The sequence below is a fragment of the Chlorocebus sabaeus genome, chromosome 21 (assembly GCF_047675955.1).
Source record: "Chlorocebus sabaeus isolate Y175 chromosome 21, mChlSab1.0.hap1, whole genome shotgun sequence".
In the NCBI taxonomy this organism is placed as follows: domain Eukaryota; kingdom Metazoa; phylum Chordata; class Mammalia; order Primates; family Cercopithecidae; genus Chlorocebus; species Chlorocebus sabaeus.
In genome coordinates this window covers 50945756-50961629 of record NC_132924.1, presented here as the reverse complement: position 1 = coordinate 50961629, position 15874 = coordinate 50945756, and the positions used below count along the sequence as shown (strand labels likewise).

Below are 15874 nucleotides of genomic sequence, written 5' to 3'. Positions count from 1 at the left end.
AAGTGGATTTAAAAAAAGGAAAAAGAAATTTGATCCCTAATGTTGGAGGTGGTGCTTAATGGAAGGTGTTTGTGTAATGAAAACAGATCCCTCATGAATGGTTTCAAGTTGCCTTCTCAGTAATAAGTGAGTTCTCACTCTATTTGCTCCCAGGAGAGCTGGTTATTAAAAAGAACCTACCACTTTCCCCTTCGCTCTTGCTTCTTGTCTATGTGATCTCTGCACACATCAGCTACCCAACTTCTATCACGAGTGGAAGCAGCCTGAGGCTTTCACCAGATGCCCAATCTTCCAGCCAGTAGAATCACGAGCCAAATAACCCTTTTTTAATGTATAAATTACTGTTTCAGGTATTCATTTATAGTAACACATAGTAAGACAAGTGCCTACTGGTAGGCATCTATAAATTCTGAAAACTGCAGATTTTCAAATACACGGAAATGCTACCCAAGGACATCTGTATTTAAATGCAGATTTGCCTGCTGACTTTATTAACATGAGAAATCAACAAAACAATCTGTCTTCTGAATGAAGAAGCACAGCAGGGCCAGAAGCAGTGGCTCACGCCCATAATCCCAGCACTTGGAGAGGCCAAGGCAGGCAGATTGCTTGCGGTCAAGAGAGAGACCAGCCTGGCCAACGTGGCGAAACTGTCTACCAAAAATACAAAAATTAGCCAGGGATGGTGGTGGGCACCTGTAATCACAGCTACTCTGGAGACTGAAGCAGAATAGCTTGAACTCAGGAGGCTGAGGTTGCAATGAGCAGTGAGCCGAAATCATGCCACTGCACTCTAGCCTGGGCGACAGAACAAGACTCAGTCTCAAAACAAAAAAAAAAAAGCAGCACAAGCACAATTCTAAACATTCAAAGAAAAAAAGGAGTGTGTTATCTTTCTTTCTTGGCAGCATTGGTATCTGATGCATTTGTGAATGACAACTTCTTTAGGTTGCCATTGAAGTTTGTTAAATAGCAGTAATATAGTTTCTTCATTAAGACATGTCCTATTTCATGCCAAATTTAATATTTATTCTTATATTGCAAAGTCCGAGGATAGACACAAAATAGATACTACTCAGAATTTTTAAGGATTCATAAAATGATCCTCAATTCTAGAAAATGTTATTACTAATTTCTTAATGTAGCATTTATTTGGAGTTGCTTAATAAAATGTTTTTCAATTATGTGACACACTGTTTCTTTACACAGTTTTAAACTTTGAGGTAATTTGTGCCAAAGGATCTAGAGTAATTCTCAACAGAGGTAGGAATGGAGCAATTTTGCCCACCAATGGACATTTGGTAACGTCTCCATTTTTTTCATAGCCTGTGGGAATTGGAGGGAAGGAGTGCTTTTTGTGTGTAGTGGCAGAGCCCAGGTTAGCTGCTAAACATGCTAAAACGCATGGGATGGTCTGCTAAACCAAACTGTCTTTCAGAAACAGTCAATAGTGGCAAGGTTGAGAAACCCTGCTCTTAGAGGTTGAAATTATGCATGACACATAGGAACTAAAAGCATGGAATCTGGTAACTGAAAACACTCTACACACTCTAAATTCAAAACTACATGGGTTTAAATATCCACCATTTGACTAACAGAATGAATTCAAGTAATTCAACCTGTTTAAAAATTTAAAAATTTTTGAGATAATCCATGTACTTCAAATACTTAGCTCAGTTCCTGACATTGAAAACGTGCTCCTACTACCCTGTAAACATTTAATTGTATACTTATATACCAACATCCAAAATTAATGTCAGTAAATTCCTCAAGTTTCTATGATGTGATGACTTACACACACCTATGTGAAAACTCGCCACATTCCCCACCTTAAAATTATGAATATACTTCCTGGCCTTTGAAAACCTGCACCATGGCTGAGCGCAGTGGCTCACACCTGTAATCCCAGCATTCTGGGAGGCTGAGGAGAGTGGATCGCTTGAGCTCAGGAGTTCAAGACCAGCCTGGGCAACATGGCAAAACCCTGTCTCTAAAAAAAATACAAAAATTAGCTACGCATGGTGGCACATACCTGTAGTCCCGGCTACTTACGGGCTGAGGCAGGAGGATCACTTAAGACCGGGAGGTCGAGGCTGCAGTGATCCGTGTTTGTACTACTACATTCCAGCCTGGGTGACAGAGACTATCTCAAAAAAAAAAAAGAAAAGAAAAGAGAACCTGCACCAAGACTCAGCAGCAGAAATTCTCAAGATCTCTTGACTACCAGCACTATGGTTAGCAGTGATAAACTCAGATTTCAACTTCAATCCTAGGACAAAAGTCACTTACAACCTTGAAAATCACCACAAAGAGAATGCCAAGTAAAGACCATTGTTAAAAACTGCACACACTTCAACAACTGCCAGAGAAACTCAAAGCTTTCTATTTTGTCAATGTCAGATGCTTGAGTATCCTTCCCAATTTACTTTTGTGTAATTTCCAGTTCCAGTTGTTATCTATGCTCTAGTGAAGTTACCAACGGTCTACACACAAAATGGAAGTGTTTTATTAAAGCAGCTTAAAGTCGTAATTTCAAACTATAGAAATTCAGAAATTGTTTAAATTCTAATAGTTAATTTCCTATACTCTAAAGTTCAGAGTGTACTTTCAGCATAAAAAAGTGACACATATCAAGTTTCAGTTATTTATTAATCAGTGTAATCTCCAATAGAGATTACAATAGAGATCTCCAACATGATTTCATGCATTTAGAGGAGAAATATTTCCTGGTTAAGTGGAAAATTGTGCGGATGTGGCTTCTGGAAGACCTTCATTCTAAAGCAGCGTTATAGTGAAACATTTCATTTAGAAATCTGGACGTTCCTTCTTCAGTTTGTCGTAATCCACATTCACTGAGTAGAACTTGGAACAGAAAAAAAGATATTTTAAGTAATCTTAAATACACAGAGATGGCACAAAGGTTTTAGAATTCTTTGTATTTGGTTTTCTACAGTAACAATTACAGACATGAATTTTTAAAAGAATAACAACATAAAAGTCATTCACAGAAAAATACTATACCTAAAATTCCAGCCTTCGATGATAGTTTTGGCAAGGTAAAAATATTCAATTTATTTCAGAAGAGCAGTGTCAGTACAGTCTACTACTTGGACCCTATAAGGAAAATTCTTCTATTTCAAAGTGAATAATTAAGAATTCCTTCTGATACACACTTCCAGTTCGGTAAGTTTTTGCCTTAACTCTACTAAGTACATGGAAAAATCGCCAAAAGAATAGAGGATTAACAAGAAATTACCTTCCCTACTTGCTGAATGAACTGCTGTAATTTAGAGGGAGAGATCCTGCAACAAAAAGAGGCTAGTAATATATAAGGTATTGCTTTGTTTTGTGGTTTACATAACTTTTGAGATATTTTCTCTCTCTCACTAATTGCCTAACCCAGGCTATATTCAATATCAAACTGACACTTCACCTCTGGTAATGGCTTTTAAATAATATGGTATTTTTGCTGTTTAAAATTTCCAACATTTCTTTATAATCAATTAAAATTAATTTTAGAAATAAACCTTACTGTGATTGCTTAAAAAAACAAAAAAAACAAAAAAAAACAAAACACTCCCTCTCTCAGTAACTTAAAAAAAAAAATGACATTTTTGAAACTGGTCCAGAGTTTCTACTAAGGACACATTAATGCTTGTACACAAGCCCAAATAAGGCTAAAACCTTGGGTTTACTCATTCTTGTGCCAAAGAATGCTAGAGAGGTTGTGCTATAATTACTTGAAGACTATGCTATTTATCACCCAAAGAACCACAATTTCAGAATGATAAACATTTTCTTCAGGGTTTTTAAGCATGAAGTTCACAAATCTGTATTCATTCTTTCTTCAAATCCCTTTTATTTCTTCAAATACACCCGAACTTATTTATTTCTGAAAAACTCTTATTTATTTTACTGATTAAAAAAAAATCCTCAGGTTGTAAAGCTTATTACCAAGTTATCCTTGAGATACAGACAGATACAGGCTTTTAAGGACAGAAAATTATAAATAATCTATAAAGCAGTATTCTTTGTTCTGACAGTGTTCGTTTAAGAAACAATTAATCTAGATAATAAGATTAAAAAAAAACTATTTGTGCTATCCTCTAACATATTAACAAAACATTAGAAATAATTTACAGAAGGGTTTGCAGGTATATATTAAGGAAAGGAAAATAAACATTTGTTGGGCTCCTGCCCAGGCACTGCGCTAGATGCTTTATGTATATCTTAATTAATTATCACAATAACCCTTCTCATTCTTAATATACAAAAGAGGTAATTTAGATCAAGTTCTACAACTTGCAAGATCAAGGCCCTACACCCATGCAGAGTCAAAAGCGCATACATGGTGGTATTTTTGCCAATTTTCTTAAAACTAAGCAGGCTTCTGATTTACTCGCTTCAAATCCAAAATTCTCTCTAGAATTTTAAAACCTGCTTTCAACTTCCCTGCCTCTATTCTTTTTCTGTTTAATGCTGGCTACCTTGAGAGTCTCTGAAACAACAGTTGGGAAGGCACAACATATTCTGATCTTAGCTTTCGGGAGCTTCAACTGTTACTCAGTTGAGAAGTATTGCTGGGTCTTTAATGGTCAAATCTTATTTTGGTCCTGTCTCTTGCTGTTTTAGTCATAGCTTTTGCTAGATTATAGCATGGCAACAAATAATCCTCTGCTTTGGACTGAATGTTTACATCCTCCCAAAATTCATGTTGTAACCCCAAACGCCAATGTGATGGTATCTGGAGGCTGGGCCTTTGAGAGGTAATTAGGTCATGAGGGTGGGACACTCATGACTAGTGCCTTTACAGGAGGGCTCACTTCTCTCCTTCCATCTTGTGAGGACACAACTGGGTTGGGCCCTCATCAGGAGCAGACTTGTTTGGCACCTTGATCTGGACTTCCCAGTCTCCAGACTGAGCAATAAATTAGTTGTTTAAGCCACCGGGTCTACGGTACCTCATTACGGCAGCCCAAATTAACACACTCAAATCTTAGTGCCTTACAACAATGAAAGTTCACTTTTCACTCACATTATATGCCATTAGTATGTTGATTGCTTCATTTTTTTTTCATTCCAATTCTAAGGTGAATGAGTAGCCCTTACTTGTCAATTTTGGTCTCATGAGAGATGCAAAAGAACAGAGGAATCACATAGTGGTTCAAGAGTGGCAGGTATCATTTCCTCCAACTCATAATTTCCCACAAGTCACAAATCAAATCTGATGTCAGTAGGCCAGTAAAACAAATTCCCTTAGGTGAGAGATTACGAATGATGGAGATGATAATCTAGTCTACCTGAATGGGTTTAGAAAAAGTATTAGGTAGGTTTCATTTACTCCAGGTTCTCGTTTCTGGATTTGGTTCCTTTTCATTTCTGTCATTACACAACATGACTCTCTTCATCTTTCCGCTCTGATATCAGTGTCATAGCTATTAACAGCCCAAGCTATGCCACGCACATTAGGGTTTTGTTGCAGCAACATTTCATTTTTGGTTCCCAAGGCCTCATCTTGGCATGTGTTGCGATATTTCAGAACATTAGTAAACTAGCTGCATTATCAGAATCATCTATTACACCTTTTGAACTACACATACCCATAGATTCCAATACGTTCTTTGGTGGAAGAACCAAAGCCTGCTAGTTTTTTTTTTTTGTTTAGTTTTTAAAAGTTTCTTGTATGTGGAATTATTTTTTCTGGAATAGACTCACTTTAAACAAATGTGTAAGACAGAAAAATAAATCAGGATGCCCATTTGATCTTTTTTGAGGCAAAATGTAACACACAGATGAGATAGCTGTTTCAGCTTAGCCACTGCATTTTTATTTTCTTCTTGTAAGGAGATCTATTTAAGGATTTAGAAGCCAAATTATAATCAGGTTAAGCGGAAAACTTGAAATCCACAAAGGGTGATCTTAAAAATTGCTATCAGGCTGCGGGCACAGTGGCTCATGCCTGTAATACCAGTACTGGGAGGTTGACACAGGCAGATCAACTTAAGGCCATGAGTTTAAGACCAGCCTGGCCAACATGGCAAAACCCTGTCTCTACTAAAAATACAAAAAATCAGCTGGGTGTGGTGGTGTATGCCAGTAGTCCCAGCTACTCAGGAGAGAGAGGCACGAGAATCGCTTGAGCCTGGGAGGCAGAGGCTGCAGTGAGCCAAGATAACGCCACTGCACTCCAGGCTGGGTGACAGAGTGAGACTGTCTCCAACAAAGAAAAACGTTGCTATGAGTAATGATAATCCATCATAGATGTATACCTGTCAAGGAGTGCTAGACACACGCTGATCGGGGATCCTGTTCTTCACAGTGATAAATCAAATGGCCAGTTACTCTCTTTTGATGAAGTGGCTCGATATTATGGAAAGTGTATTGAGTGAGTTATAAACTTTAAACACATAAACTGTATGGTATGTGAATGGTATGGTATCTTAACGAAGCTGCCCTTGGTTTTTGTTTTTGTTTTTGTTTTTTAGACAGAGTCTCGTTCTGTTGCCCAGGTTGGAGTGTAGGTGCGTGATCTTGGCTCACTGCAACCCCCACCTCCCAGGTTCAAGCAATTCTCCTGCCTCAGCCTCCTGAGTAGCTGGGATTACAGGCATCTACTACCATGCCCAGCTAATTTTTGTGTTTTTAGTAGAGATGGGGTTTCACCATATCAGCCAGGCTGATTTCGAGCTCCTGATCTCAAGTGATCTGCCCGCCTCAGCCTCCCAAAGTGCTGGGATTACAGGCGGGAGCCACCACGCCTGGCCTGCCCTTGGTTTTGACACTGTGCAGGTTCTTTGTACGCAATTACATATAAGAAAGGTTATGTCTGGGGAATCAATAAATGGTCTCAGTCCATGAAATCATTCTCTGGAAGAGTAGTTCCACAGACCACTCTAAATTCTTATGTCCCACAACAGACCAGCTGAATCAGAATCTCTGGGGATTAGGCTGAAGAATCTGTGTTTCAACAAGCTCTATGTACAATGAAGTTTGAGGACACTGTGTTAGACTATCTAAGAACTAAGAAAATGGTAAATGATAGCTATACTATTTTTCCTTCTTTTCTTATACTAGCAATAAAAAGCTAGCAAAAAATATTTATTAGAGCAATTATGTGAAATGAAAATGTATATTTTCATTTCACATAACTACCTAACGGCGCTTCAAAGTTCAATATAATAGAATTTTACTCATATATCCAGTTTCAAGAAAACCCACCCCATGACAAAACTTATTACAACACAATTTCTAACAACTTCAAAACAATTTTGTAGTATACCTTGTATCGATCATTGGGACCCAGTTTGTTCCAGGGCTCTGGGTTATTTCTGTCCCAACTAAAAGAAATAAAACATTATGACTGTTATAATAATAAAGCACTATTTAAAATAGTGTTTTGTACTTAAGAATACATTTTTGAATAGATCAATCTTATTTTCTATTAGATGAAGTACGGTGTTACTTCATTATGCAGTTGAAACAGGTAGAGGATCTATAATAAGCAATCTCATGTAATCAATTAGAAAAAAGGTAGAACACAGAATCCCTATCACAAGATACTTTTTACCTGGCTTTCACAAAAGCTTTCCATTTCATTAATAAAGTGATATATAGAAAAGTGCATAGAATAATGATGAATCAATCTTTACTGTCCATTGTTTTTCAACTGCAAATGTGCAAGTGCGGGCAAAAAACATTTACATGTGCCAAGAACCATGATTATTTTATAAAAACAACTATTATTATGTCAATCCTCAAAACATTACAAGATTTGGTATTAGCATTTCTACTTTACCAAAGAGAAAACGAGACTCAGAGAAATTAGATAATTTAATGTACCAGAAAAAGTAAATGAAAATAGCCGATTTGAGATCTGAACTTATTGTATGACTGTAAATGGAAGATTCTTTCTACTACCCTGATGTTATTGACCTACAAAGACTGTGGCTCCTACACTGCCTTGACAAGCTATCAAAGTTTTAAACATTTTTAAGTACTTACCAAACATCTGGACTGAACAAGGCCAGACGCAAGAGATACAGTGTTGCTCCAGTAGCTCCAGTTCCAAGAAATACAAAGAGGGGGATCAACTAAAACCAAACACAAAATAGAATAACCATCTTCAAATACTTAAGACACTGACCAACGAGAGATTACAGTAGTTTCTGCACATTGATTTCCAAGTCTCAAACTGTTATTGTGCTGTTTTGTCTTAAAATTTAAATAAAATAGATCTTACATTGAGGTAAGATTTTTCATAACTGTGTTCTAAAGAAAGAAACGGAACTTGGAAAGGATGTTAAGATGACTCTGGTTTAAGTGTCTTACTTTTTAACGTGGAGCAAATTATAGGTACATTTTTAAATTTCCAAGAAAATGTATCGAGTCTTCTTCATCTCTCTAATATTTACATGTCATTCCCATTAAATTTTCTGCTTCCTTTATCCTGGGGCTTGAAAAACAAATTCTTTGCAAATTATTTAAGGGTGCCTCCATAAAGATGTATGAAAAATAAGAGTCTGAATAAGTAAACATATATATTACAAATACTGGCTTTCAGCATTATCTCTGAAAACGTAATGCTGCCAATGCTTGCTGCGTATTCAGGGAACTGGATTTAAGACAGATTAAAGATGGCATAGAGTTAGCGCTACAGCACGTTGATGTGCGGAGGGAAAATGAGATGTGAAAGAACTTAATTGCAATTAAATTCCGCACTACGAAATTTCCCCAAATGCAACGACGTCCAGACAAAGTGAGGATTCAGATCACGGACCCCTCTTATTTACCAAAAGGCCTGGTGGTGCAATGCGGTGAATACAAGATCCTCCAGAGATGGTATAACACATACGGAACCTGACCTATGCTAGTCTCTGACCCACACAGTGCACATCTATCCCTCCTGCCTGGATCGCACAACCTGTAAAACGGCGCGGCCACCAGACTGTTCCAATATTCACTGTTTTTTTTCCTAGCAGTGTCCGTCACCTTCCGCCCGACAGACAAAACCCCACAATGCATGACGTAGAGGGTCACAGAGGCCTGGGGCAACTAAGAAGACAAACACTAGGAGAGGTAGGGTCTTGTCTGACGGACGGTTTGTCTGACGGACGGTAAGAGGCCATAAATAAGGATGCTCCCAGGGAACAGAAGGAGGCGCACCCTGACGCAAGAAGGAGAAGGAAAAACATTAGGAGAGAGGTCAAGAACTTACGCTCGGATGCTTCTTGGCCAGACCGACCATATGGCGGAGCATGTTTGCGACACAGGCCTCCGACTGGAAAGGAGAGAACTTGTCTAGCCACCAGGCCCTGAGCTAAGTAGTATCTGCAATGAGACACTGCGGACTTCCAAAGTCACCCAGTACCTCCTACCTGAAGGACCCTTGGCAGGGAGGGCAGCTTGCGGCAGGAGGGCCCGAATGCGACTGTCCTTAACAATGCCTGCTTAGATCCAACTCGTTACATGTTCTTCCTGACATGGTCGGACCATCATCATTCCACTTCATAGTGAAAACCCCTTCACTGCTGTGCTATGTACATTTCTGAGGGGAAATATTTTTGGCGAAATGAGGACTCTTCGATTGACCAGACAGGCACTTTCCAAGGGTGCCACGTACTGAGGAATGCGGTCGACGCCGGGGCGCACGGGCCGCGCGCTCCGTGAGTGGGGGCCTCTCCCGCGGCGCCTGAGAGCCGGGTCCGCGCGCCGAGGCGCTGGGGGCGCGCGTGCCGGGCGCGCGCTGGCCGGCCGTGACTGCTGCTGAGGGAGCTGCGCGGCGCCTCTGGGAGCCGACCGCCGGCGCCTGGAGGTCAGGTCGGGTCTCTTGCCGCTAAGGTCAGCGGCTGCGGTTTGAGAAGACTGCAGCTGCTTCCTGTCTTAGGCTGTCACAGACAATCAGAAGTTAAAAACTAGTAAATGACTTAAAGATGATAATAGTCCTGGCAGGGTGTTTCTAAACCCTGAGATCCTGGCCCTCGGTTGAAAGTTCGTCGCCACAAAGACCTTTCCAACACGCCACTATCCCCCCTCCCTCGTCCCAAATTGCATCCTTAAAATGTGTTTTCAATGGCCGTGTACCTACAGATAATCTTTCCCACTATCCCAATCCAATTTTCATTTGTGGTTTTTTGTTTGTTTTTGTACCCGAACGTCTTCCATATGACAGGCTTTGCGGGGAGCGGTGGGGGAGGGGGCTTGGGATAAAACGTACACTCTGAACCCTCTCCAATCTCATACGTAGGTTAAAGCATTAATCAAATGATCAAGCAAATATTAATTGGGACCAGAAATCATAGGAGAAGGCTCCACCGGAAGTTACACTAACTCTGAAGGAAGAGTAGACATTAACCAGGGGAAAACGGAGGATGCAGGTGTACAGGGCGGAGGTAATAACACGTGAAAGTCTGAAGCTAGTGAAAACCCGAGGAGCTCTATGAGGTCTGGTGTGGCTGGAAAGTAAAAGGGAGAGCAAGGTGGGGATCAGATCTGCTGGGCCAATAACCGCTTACACATCATGGGTTTTATGTTGAGAGCTTGGGAAGGTTGTGCTTTTAAATGATTGCTTTGTGAAGAATTAATAACAAGGAATAAGCATGAAAGGGGAGGGACCTATCAAGGGGCCATTGCAATAGTCTATAGTCTGTGTGAGAGATAATGGTAGCTTGAACTATTGTAGAGAATGTAATGATGAGATAAAAAGATTCCAGAGATGTTTAGAAGGTGGCACCAACAGGACTTGGTGGTTGACTATCAGGGAATGAGGAGAGAGAAGTTAAGAATCCGAATTTCAGAGGTTCAGTTTTGAGCAGCTCTGGTTGTTGCCAGTTATTGAAATAAGAAGCCATAGAGAATGATGTACAAGTGCCTATGTAAAATTCAAGTGGATTTCTGTGGAGCAGAAGAGACCTACACTAGAAGTATAAATTTAGGACTAAGTTTATGATAAGAAATGAACCCATGTGACTGAACGAGATTACTTAGGGAGAGAAGGTTGAGTGAGAATTTTGACAGAGGACACAGAGCTGAGGAATTCCAACATGCAATGCTTAGAAGAGGACGTAGGGCCAGGAGGTAGGAAAAAAAAAATAGATGGTAACTGTTAAGGTGGTATGTCGTGAGGCTTATCAAGACTGGTCTTTTTTCATTCATTCAGCAAATCTTTCTTAAGTACCTACTCTTCACTAGGCACTGTTCTAGTCACTAGAGTTATAGCAGTGAACAAGAAAATTACTCTGCCCTAATGGAGCTTACATACTAATTGAGGAAGACAAACAATAAACAAATGAGATAATTTTTAGATCGTGACAAGCCAATAAAATAGTAATCTATGAGACAGACAATGACATGGAAGAGGTGGAGGAGAGAAGGTTACTTTAGGTAGACAGGACAGGGAAGGTCTGTCTGAGGATATATGAGTTGAAACCTAAATGCAAGGAAGGAAGTAACCTGGTAAAGATCTGGGAAGAACGCTAAATTGGCAAGAGAAATAGTTTTGAGACTTAAAAAAAGAAGAAGAAGAAAAAGAGTGTTTAAAAAAGTATCAGTGTGGTTGATCCAAGGAGAAGAGGAGGAAAATGAGAGCAAAGAGTGGAGTCTGTAAGGTCTATGTCCAATTCTCTGACAAGGACCTTATAGGCAAGGAGGAAAATGAGAGCAAAGAGTGGAGTCTGTAAGGTCTATGTCCAATTCTCTGACAAGGACCTTATAGGCTATAGTAAGGAACATGGCTGTGTTAAAAGATCAGCACAAAAACATGGAAAATACTTAGAAGTGAACAAAGAAACCTTAGTGAGTGTAGATAGGCTTTCAGCAAATAAATTAGAAGAAGGGAGACCTCTTCTTCCAGTATTTTATTTTGAATAATAATAGTTGATAAGTAGGTATGTAGAAATGCTATTATTAATAAGCAGGTAAAATCCAGTGACTTACTTTTTTTGTCATTGACCTAGCTTCTAGAGACAACAATAATATAGATAGCTAAGTGATGCCTTTATTTATTTTTGTTTATTTTTTTGAGATGGAGTCTCGCTCTGTCACCCAAGCTGGAGTGCAGTGGCGCAATCTCGGCTCACTGCAACCTCCCCCTCCCGGGTTCAAGCAATTCTCCTGCCTCAGCCTCCCAAGTAGCTGGGACTATAGGCACATGCCACCACACCCGGGTAATTTTTTATATTTTTAGTAGAGAGGGGGTTTCACTGTGTTAGCCAGGATGGTCTCAATCTCCTGACCTCCTGATCTGCCCCCTTGGTCTCCCAAAGTGCTGGGATTACAGGTGCCACTGCACCCAGCCTAAGTGATACCTTTAGAGATGTTAACAAAGCAAGGTTACAAATATAAATTTCATTAAATATTAACCAAAATGTCAAATTGTGAAAGTTTCAATTTTGCACATTAAAGTTAGTGGAAAGAGTATGTCACCTATATTTTAAGTATGGATAGGTAGAGGTGACAGTCTAGAAAAAGAAGCCATGGTAGAAGAAACAATGCAAAATTCCTGAGCTGCAGAAGTGGAATTGGTATGTGTTGTAGATTAAATTGTGTGCAGATACCTTCAGCCTCTACCTAGAAGAAGATATCACTTGCCTCATTAGGGTCAAGCTTAATAAGAAGACTTGCCTTATTAGCAAATGAGAAGTGAGAAGTAGCACATGCCATGCACAAGCAGAAGCTTTAAGAGCCAACATGTGCCATGTTCTCACTTTTCACTCTGCCACAAGACTAGTGATATTCTAGATAGAGCCTGCTCTATCAGCTTAGGTGTAAGGGTAAGAACTACTTGGAACAGAGCCACTACTGACCTGCAGTGTACATGTATTAAGAATGAGAAATAGGCCTGGCCTGGTGGCTCACTCCTGTAATGCCAGCACTTTGGGAGGCCGAGGCAGGTGGATCACCTGAGTTCAGGAGTTCAAGACCAGCCTGGCCAATGTGGTGAAACTCCATCTCAACTAAAAATACAAAAAAATTAGCTGGGCATGGTGGCGGCCACCTGTAATCCCAGCTACTTTGGGAGGCTGAGGCAGGAGAATCGAACCCGGGAGGCGGAGGTTGCAGTGAGCCGAGATTGTGCCATTGCACTCCAGCATGGGCGACAAGAGTGAAACTCTGTCTTTAAAAAAATAAAAAATAAAAAAAAAAAAGTCTATTGTTGCAAGTGACTGGATTTGGGAGTAGTTTGTTAATGTGGCATAACCTAGCCTACCCTGACAAATAAATAATTTGACACTGAAAGTGTGGTAACATGTTATCATAATAAAAATCCTAAAATATGAGCCAGGCACGATGGCTCACACCTGTAATCCCAGCACTTTGGGAAGCCAAGCCAGCCTGTCCAACATGGTGAAACCCTGTTTCTACTAAAAATACAAAAATTAGCTGGGCATGGTGGTACATGCCTGTAATCCCAGCTACTTGGGAGGCTGAGGTACGAGAATTGCTTGAACCCAGGAGGCAGAGGTTGCAGTGAGCCGAGATCACACCTGAGTGATAAAGTGAGACTCTGTCTCAAAAACAAAACAAAACAATCCTAAAATATGTGGCATAGGATTTAGGTCCTGGCAATAGGTGACAAAGTAACTGTTACCAGGGACTAGAAGGAAGGCTATCTATATATAATGCAGGATTGCAACATTTGGTGAAACACTTATTTTAATTAATTGGAAGGCAGTTAATGTTCCCAATGAGCTGGTAGCTTTCAGTGAAACAGCAGGCAAAGAGTATGTTAGCATGTATCAGTTACTATTGGCTACAGTTGACAAGGTAGTACAGTAAAGATTTGGACTCACAATGATTGGTCAGTTTGCAAACTGTAATAACAGGGAGTAAAATATTCAGAAATTTAGAGACATGCAGAGTTGGAAAATCTGATTGATTCTCATATCTAGCTGTCTAAAATAAAGATGGGAAGGCATTTGGGCTACAAAGGTGAATTGATAGGAAGACAATGGCCCAATCAAGAATGTGGCCATCATACCTTTGTTAAAACATTTCAGTAAATTAAGATGCCTTCAGTAAATCCTTTCAGCTGAACAATGTTAAAGTCTGGACAAACAGGTAAGGATGTAACTCTCCAACCAAAGCATGATGGGATTAAGGTGACTGACATTAAGTCTAAAGAAAGACAGAGGTATGTCTCAAAAAGAATCGTGGCTGTGGCATTGGTGCACTGCCACAATGGGGTTGACTGAAATCAAATGGAAGTAGAGTAAGTACTGTGAAAAGAATTATCAGCATTGGATTAAAGAAACTGTCATGGTTTGAAATGTGAAAAGACACTTGGGCTCCTCCATCTTTTGCAGGTAGGAAGCTGGTAGAGAGACATACTCATTTTCGTCTCTAATGGCTTTCTTAGACGGCACTAAGACAAGACTTCCCAGAGTGTGAGGCAAGAGCCACAGGGAAAATTCGACTAGAACTAATCCCAAAATGGCAAAATCAGGGCCTAACCAAGGACTATTCCCCACTTTAAGTTAGCAGCAACTTCAAGACAGTGAAATTTCAGGACCGTTCTTCACTTTCTGAGTAGTATCATTCATTGTAGTTATCCAGTTCCTGTTTCACCATTGTATTTTGGGTGTTGGGGGCAAATAACTTGTTTTTGTTCTTCATAGATCTCCAGATCAAGAGGAGATATATTGAGAACAAACGTAAAGACTATAGCATTATTCATAGATTGTCGACTTTGATCAGGAAATAATGACAGTATAGGGCTTTTAAGTTATCTCCACCTTGGTGAGTGTATTTTGAAGGAGGAAAAAGATCTGAATGATTGTAATCAGAAGGACAGACTGGTAGCTTTTCTTTTGCTTGCAAATATTTAATGTTTTTACTGGTAAAAGATTATATTTTCTCTCTCTCTTGACACCAGGCTTAACCAAAGTGATTTGATTTGAGTAATGAAGAAAACAAAAGTAAAAATACTGATAATACACAGGCCGGGTGCCGTGGCTCCTGACTGTAATCCCAGCATTTAGGGAGGCCAAAGTGGGTGGTTCACCTGAGGTCAAGAGTTCAAGACCAGTCTGGCCAACATAGTGAAACCCCGTCTCTACTAAAAATACAAAAATTAGCCAAGCATGGTGGTACATGCCTGTCGTCCCGGCTACTGGGGGGGCTGAGGCAGAAGAATAACCTGAATCTGGGAGGGGGAGGTTGCAGTGAACCTGAATCTGGGAGGGGGAGGTTGCAGTGAGCCAAGATCATACCACTGCACTCCAGCCTGGGCAACAGATGAAGACTTTGTCTCAAAACAACAACAACAACAAAAATTGATAATACAGAAAGAAGTAAGACTGTGGGACCTGTGAAGAGTTTAATGAAGACTGTGACCTTGTATTGGATTGTGCAGAATGATCAGGCCAAAAAAGAAGGAGAACTGCATTTCATACAGATGAAATAGTCAGAACAAGGCAGAGAAATGAAAGTTCATAATATAAGTGCATAGTGTGTGGAAGAAACTGAGATGAGTGCAATGCGATGGGGGTGTGGATTGCATAGGAAGTAGTTGTAAGAAATGAAACTGAAACCGGGCACAGTGGCTCACGCCTGTAATCCCAGCACTTTGAGAGGCTGAGGCGGGCGGATCACTTAAGGTCAGGAGTTTGAGACCAGCCTGGCCAACATAGTGAATCCCCGTCTCTACTGAAAATACAAAAATTAGCCAGGCATGGTGGCATGCAACTGTAGTCCCAGCTACTCAGGAGGCTGAGGCAGGAGAGTCGCTTGAACTCGGGAGGCAGAGGTTGCAGTGAGCCAAGATCGTGCTACTGCACTCTAGCCTGAGCAACAGAGCAAGACTCGGTCTCAAAAAAAAAACATATAGATTTGGGGCTGTATCCATTGGGCAGTGAAGACTCATAAAACATTTTATATC

At 40.2% G+C, this 15874-nt stretch overlaps 1 protein-coding gene across 1 annotated transcript; it reads right to left on the bottom strand.

Annotated features, from left to right (window-relative positions):
* Positions 1 to 2630: 2630 nt before the first annotated feature.
* Positions 2631 to 9404, bottom strand: NDUFA4 (NDUFA4 mitochondrial complex associated). The gene is made up of 4 exons (XM_007982044.3): positions 9215 to 9404; positions 8002 to 8090; positions 7280 to 7337; positions 2631 to 2862 (listed from the first exon to the last, which is right to left on the bottom strand). Exons 1-4 carry the CDS (start codon positions 9254 to 9256, stop codon positions 2806 to 2808), a joined length of 246 nt encoding a protein of 81 aa, XP_007980235.1. The 5' UTR covers positions 9257 to 9404; the 3' UTR covers positions 2631 to 2805.
* Positions 9405 to 15874: the final 6470 nt, after the last annotated feature.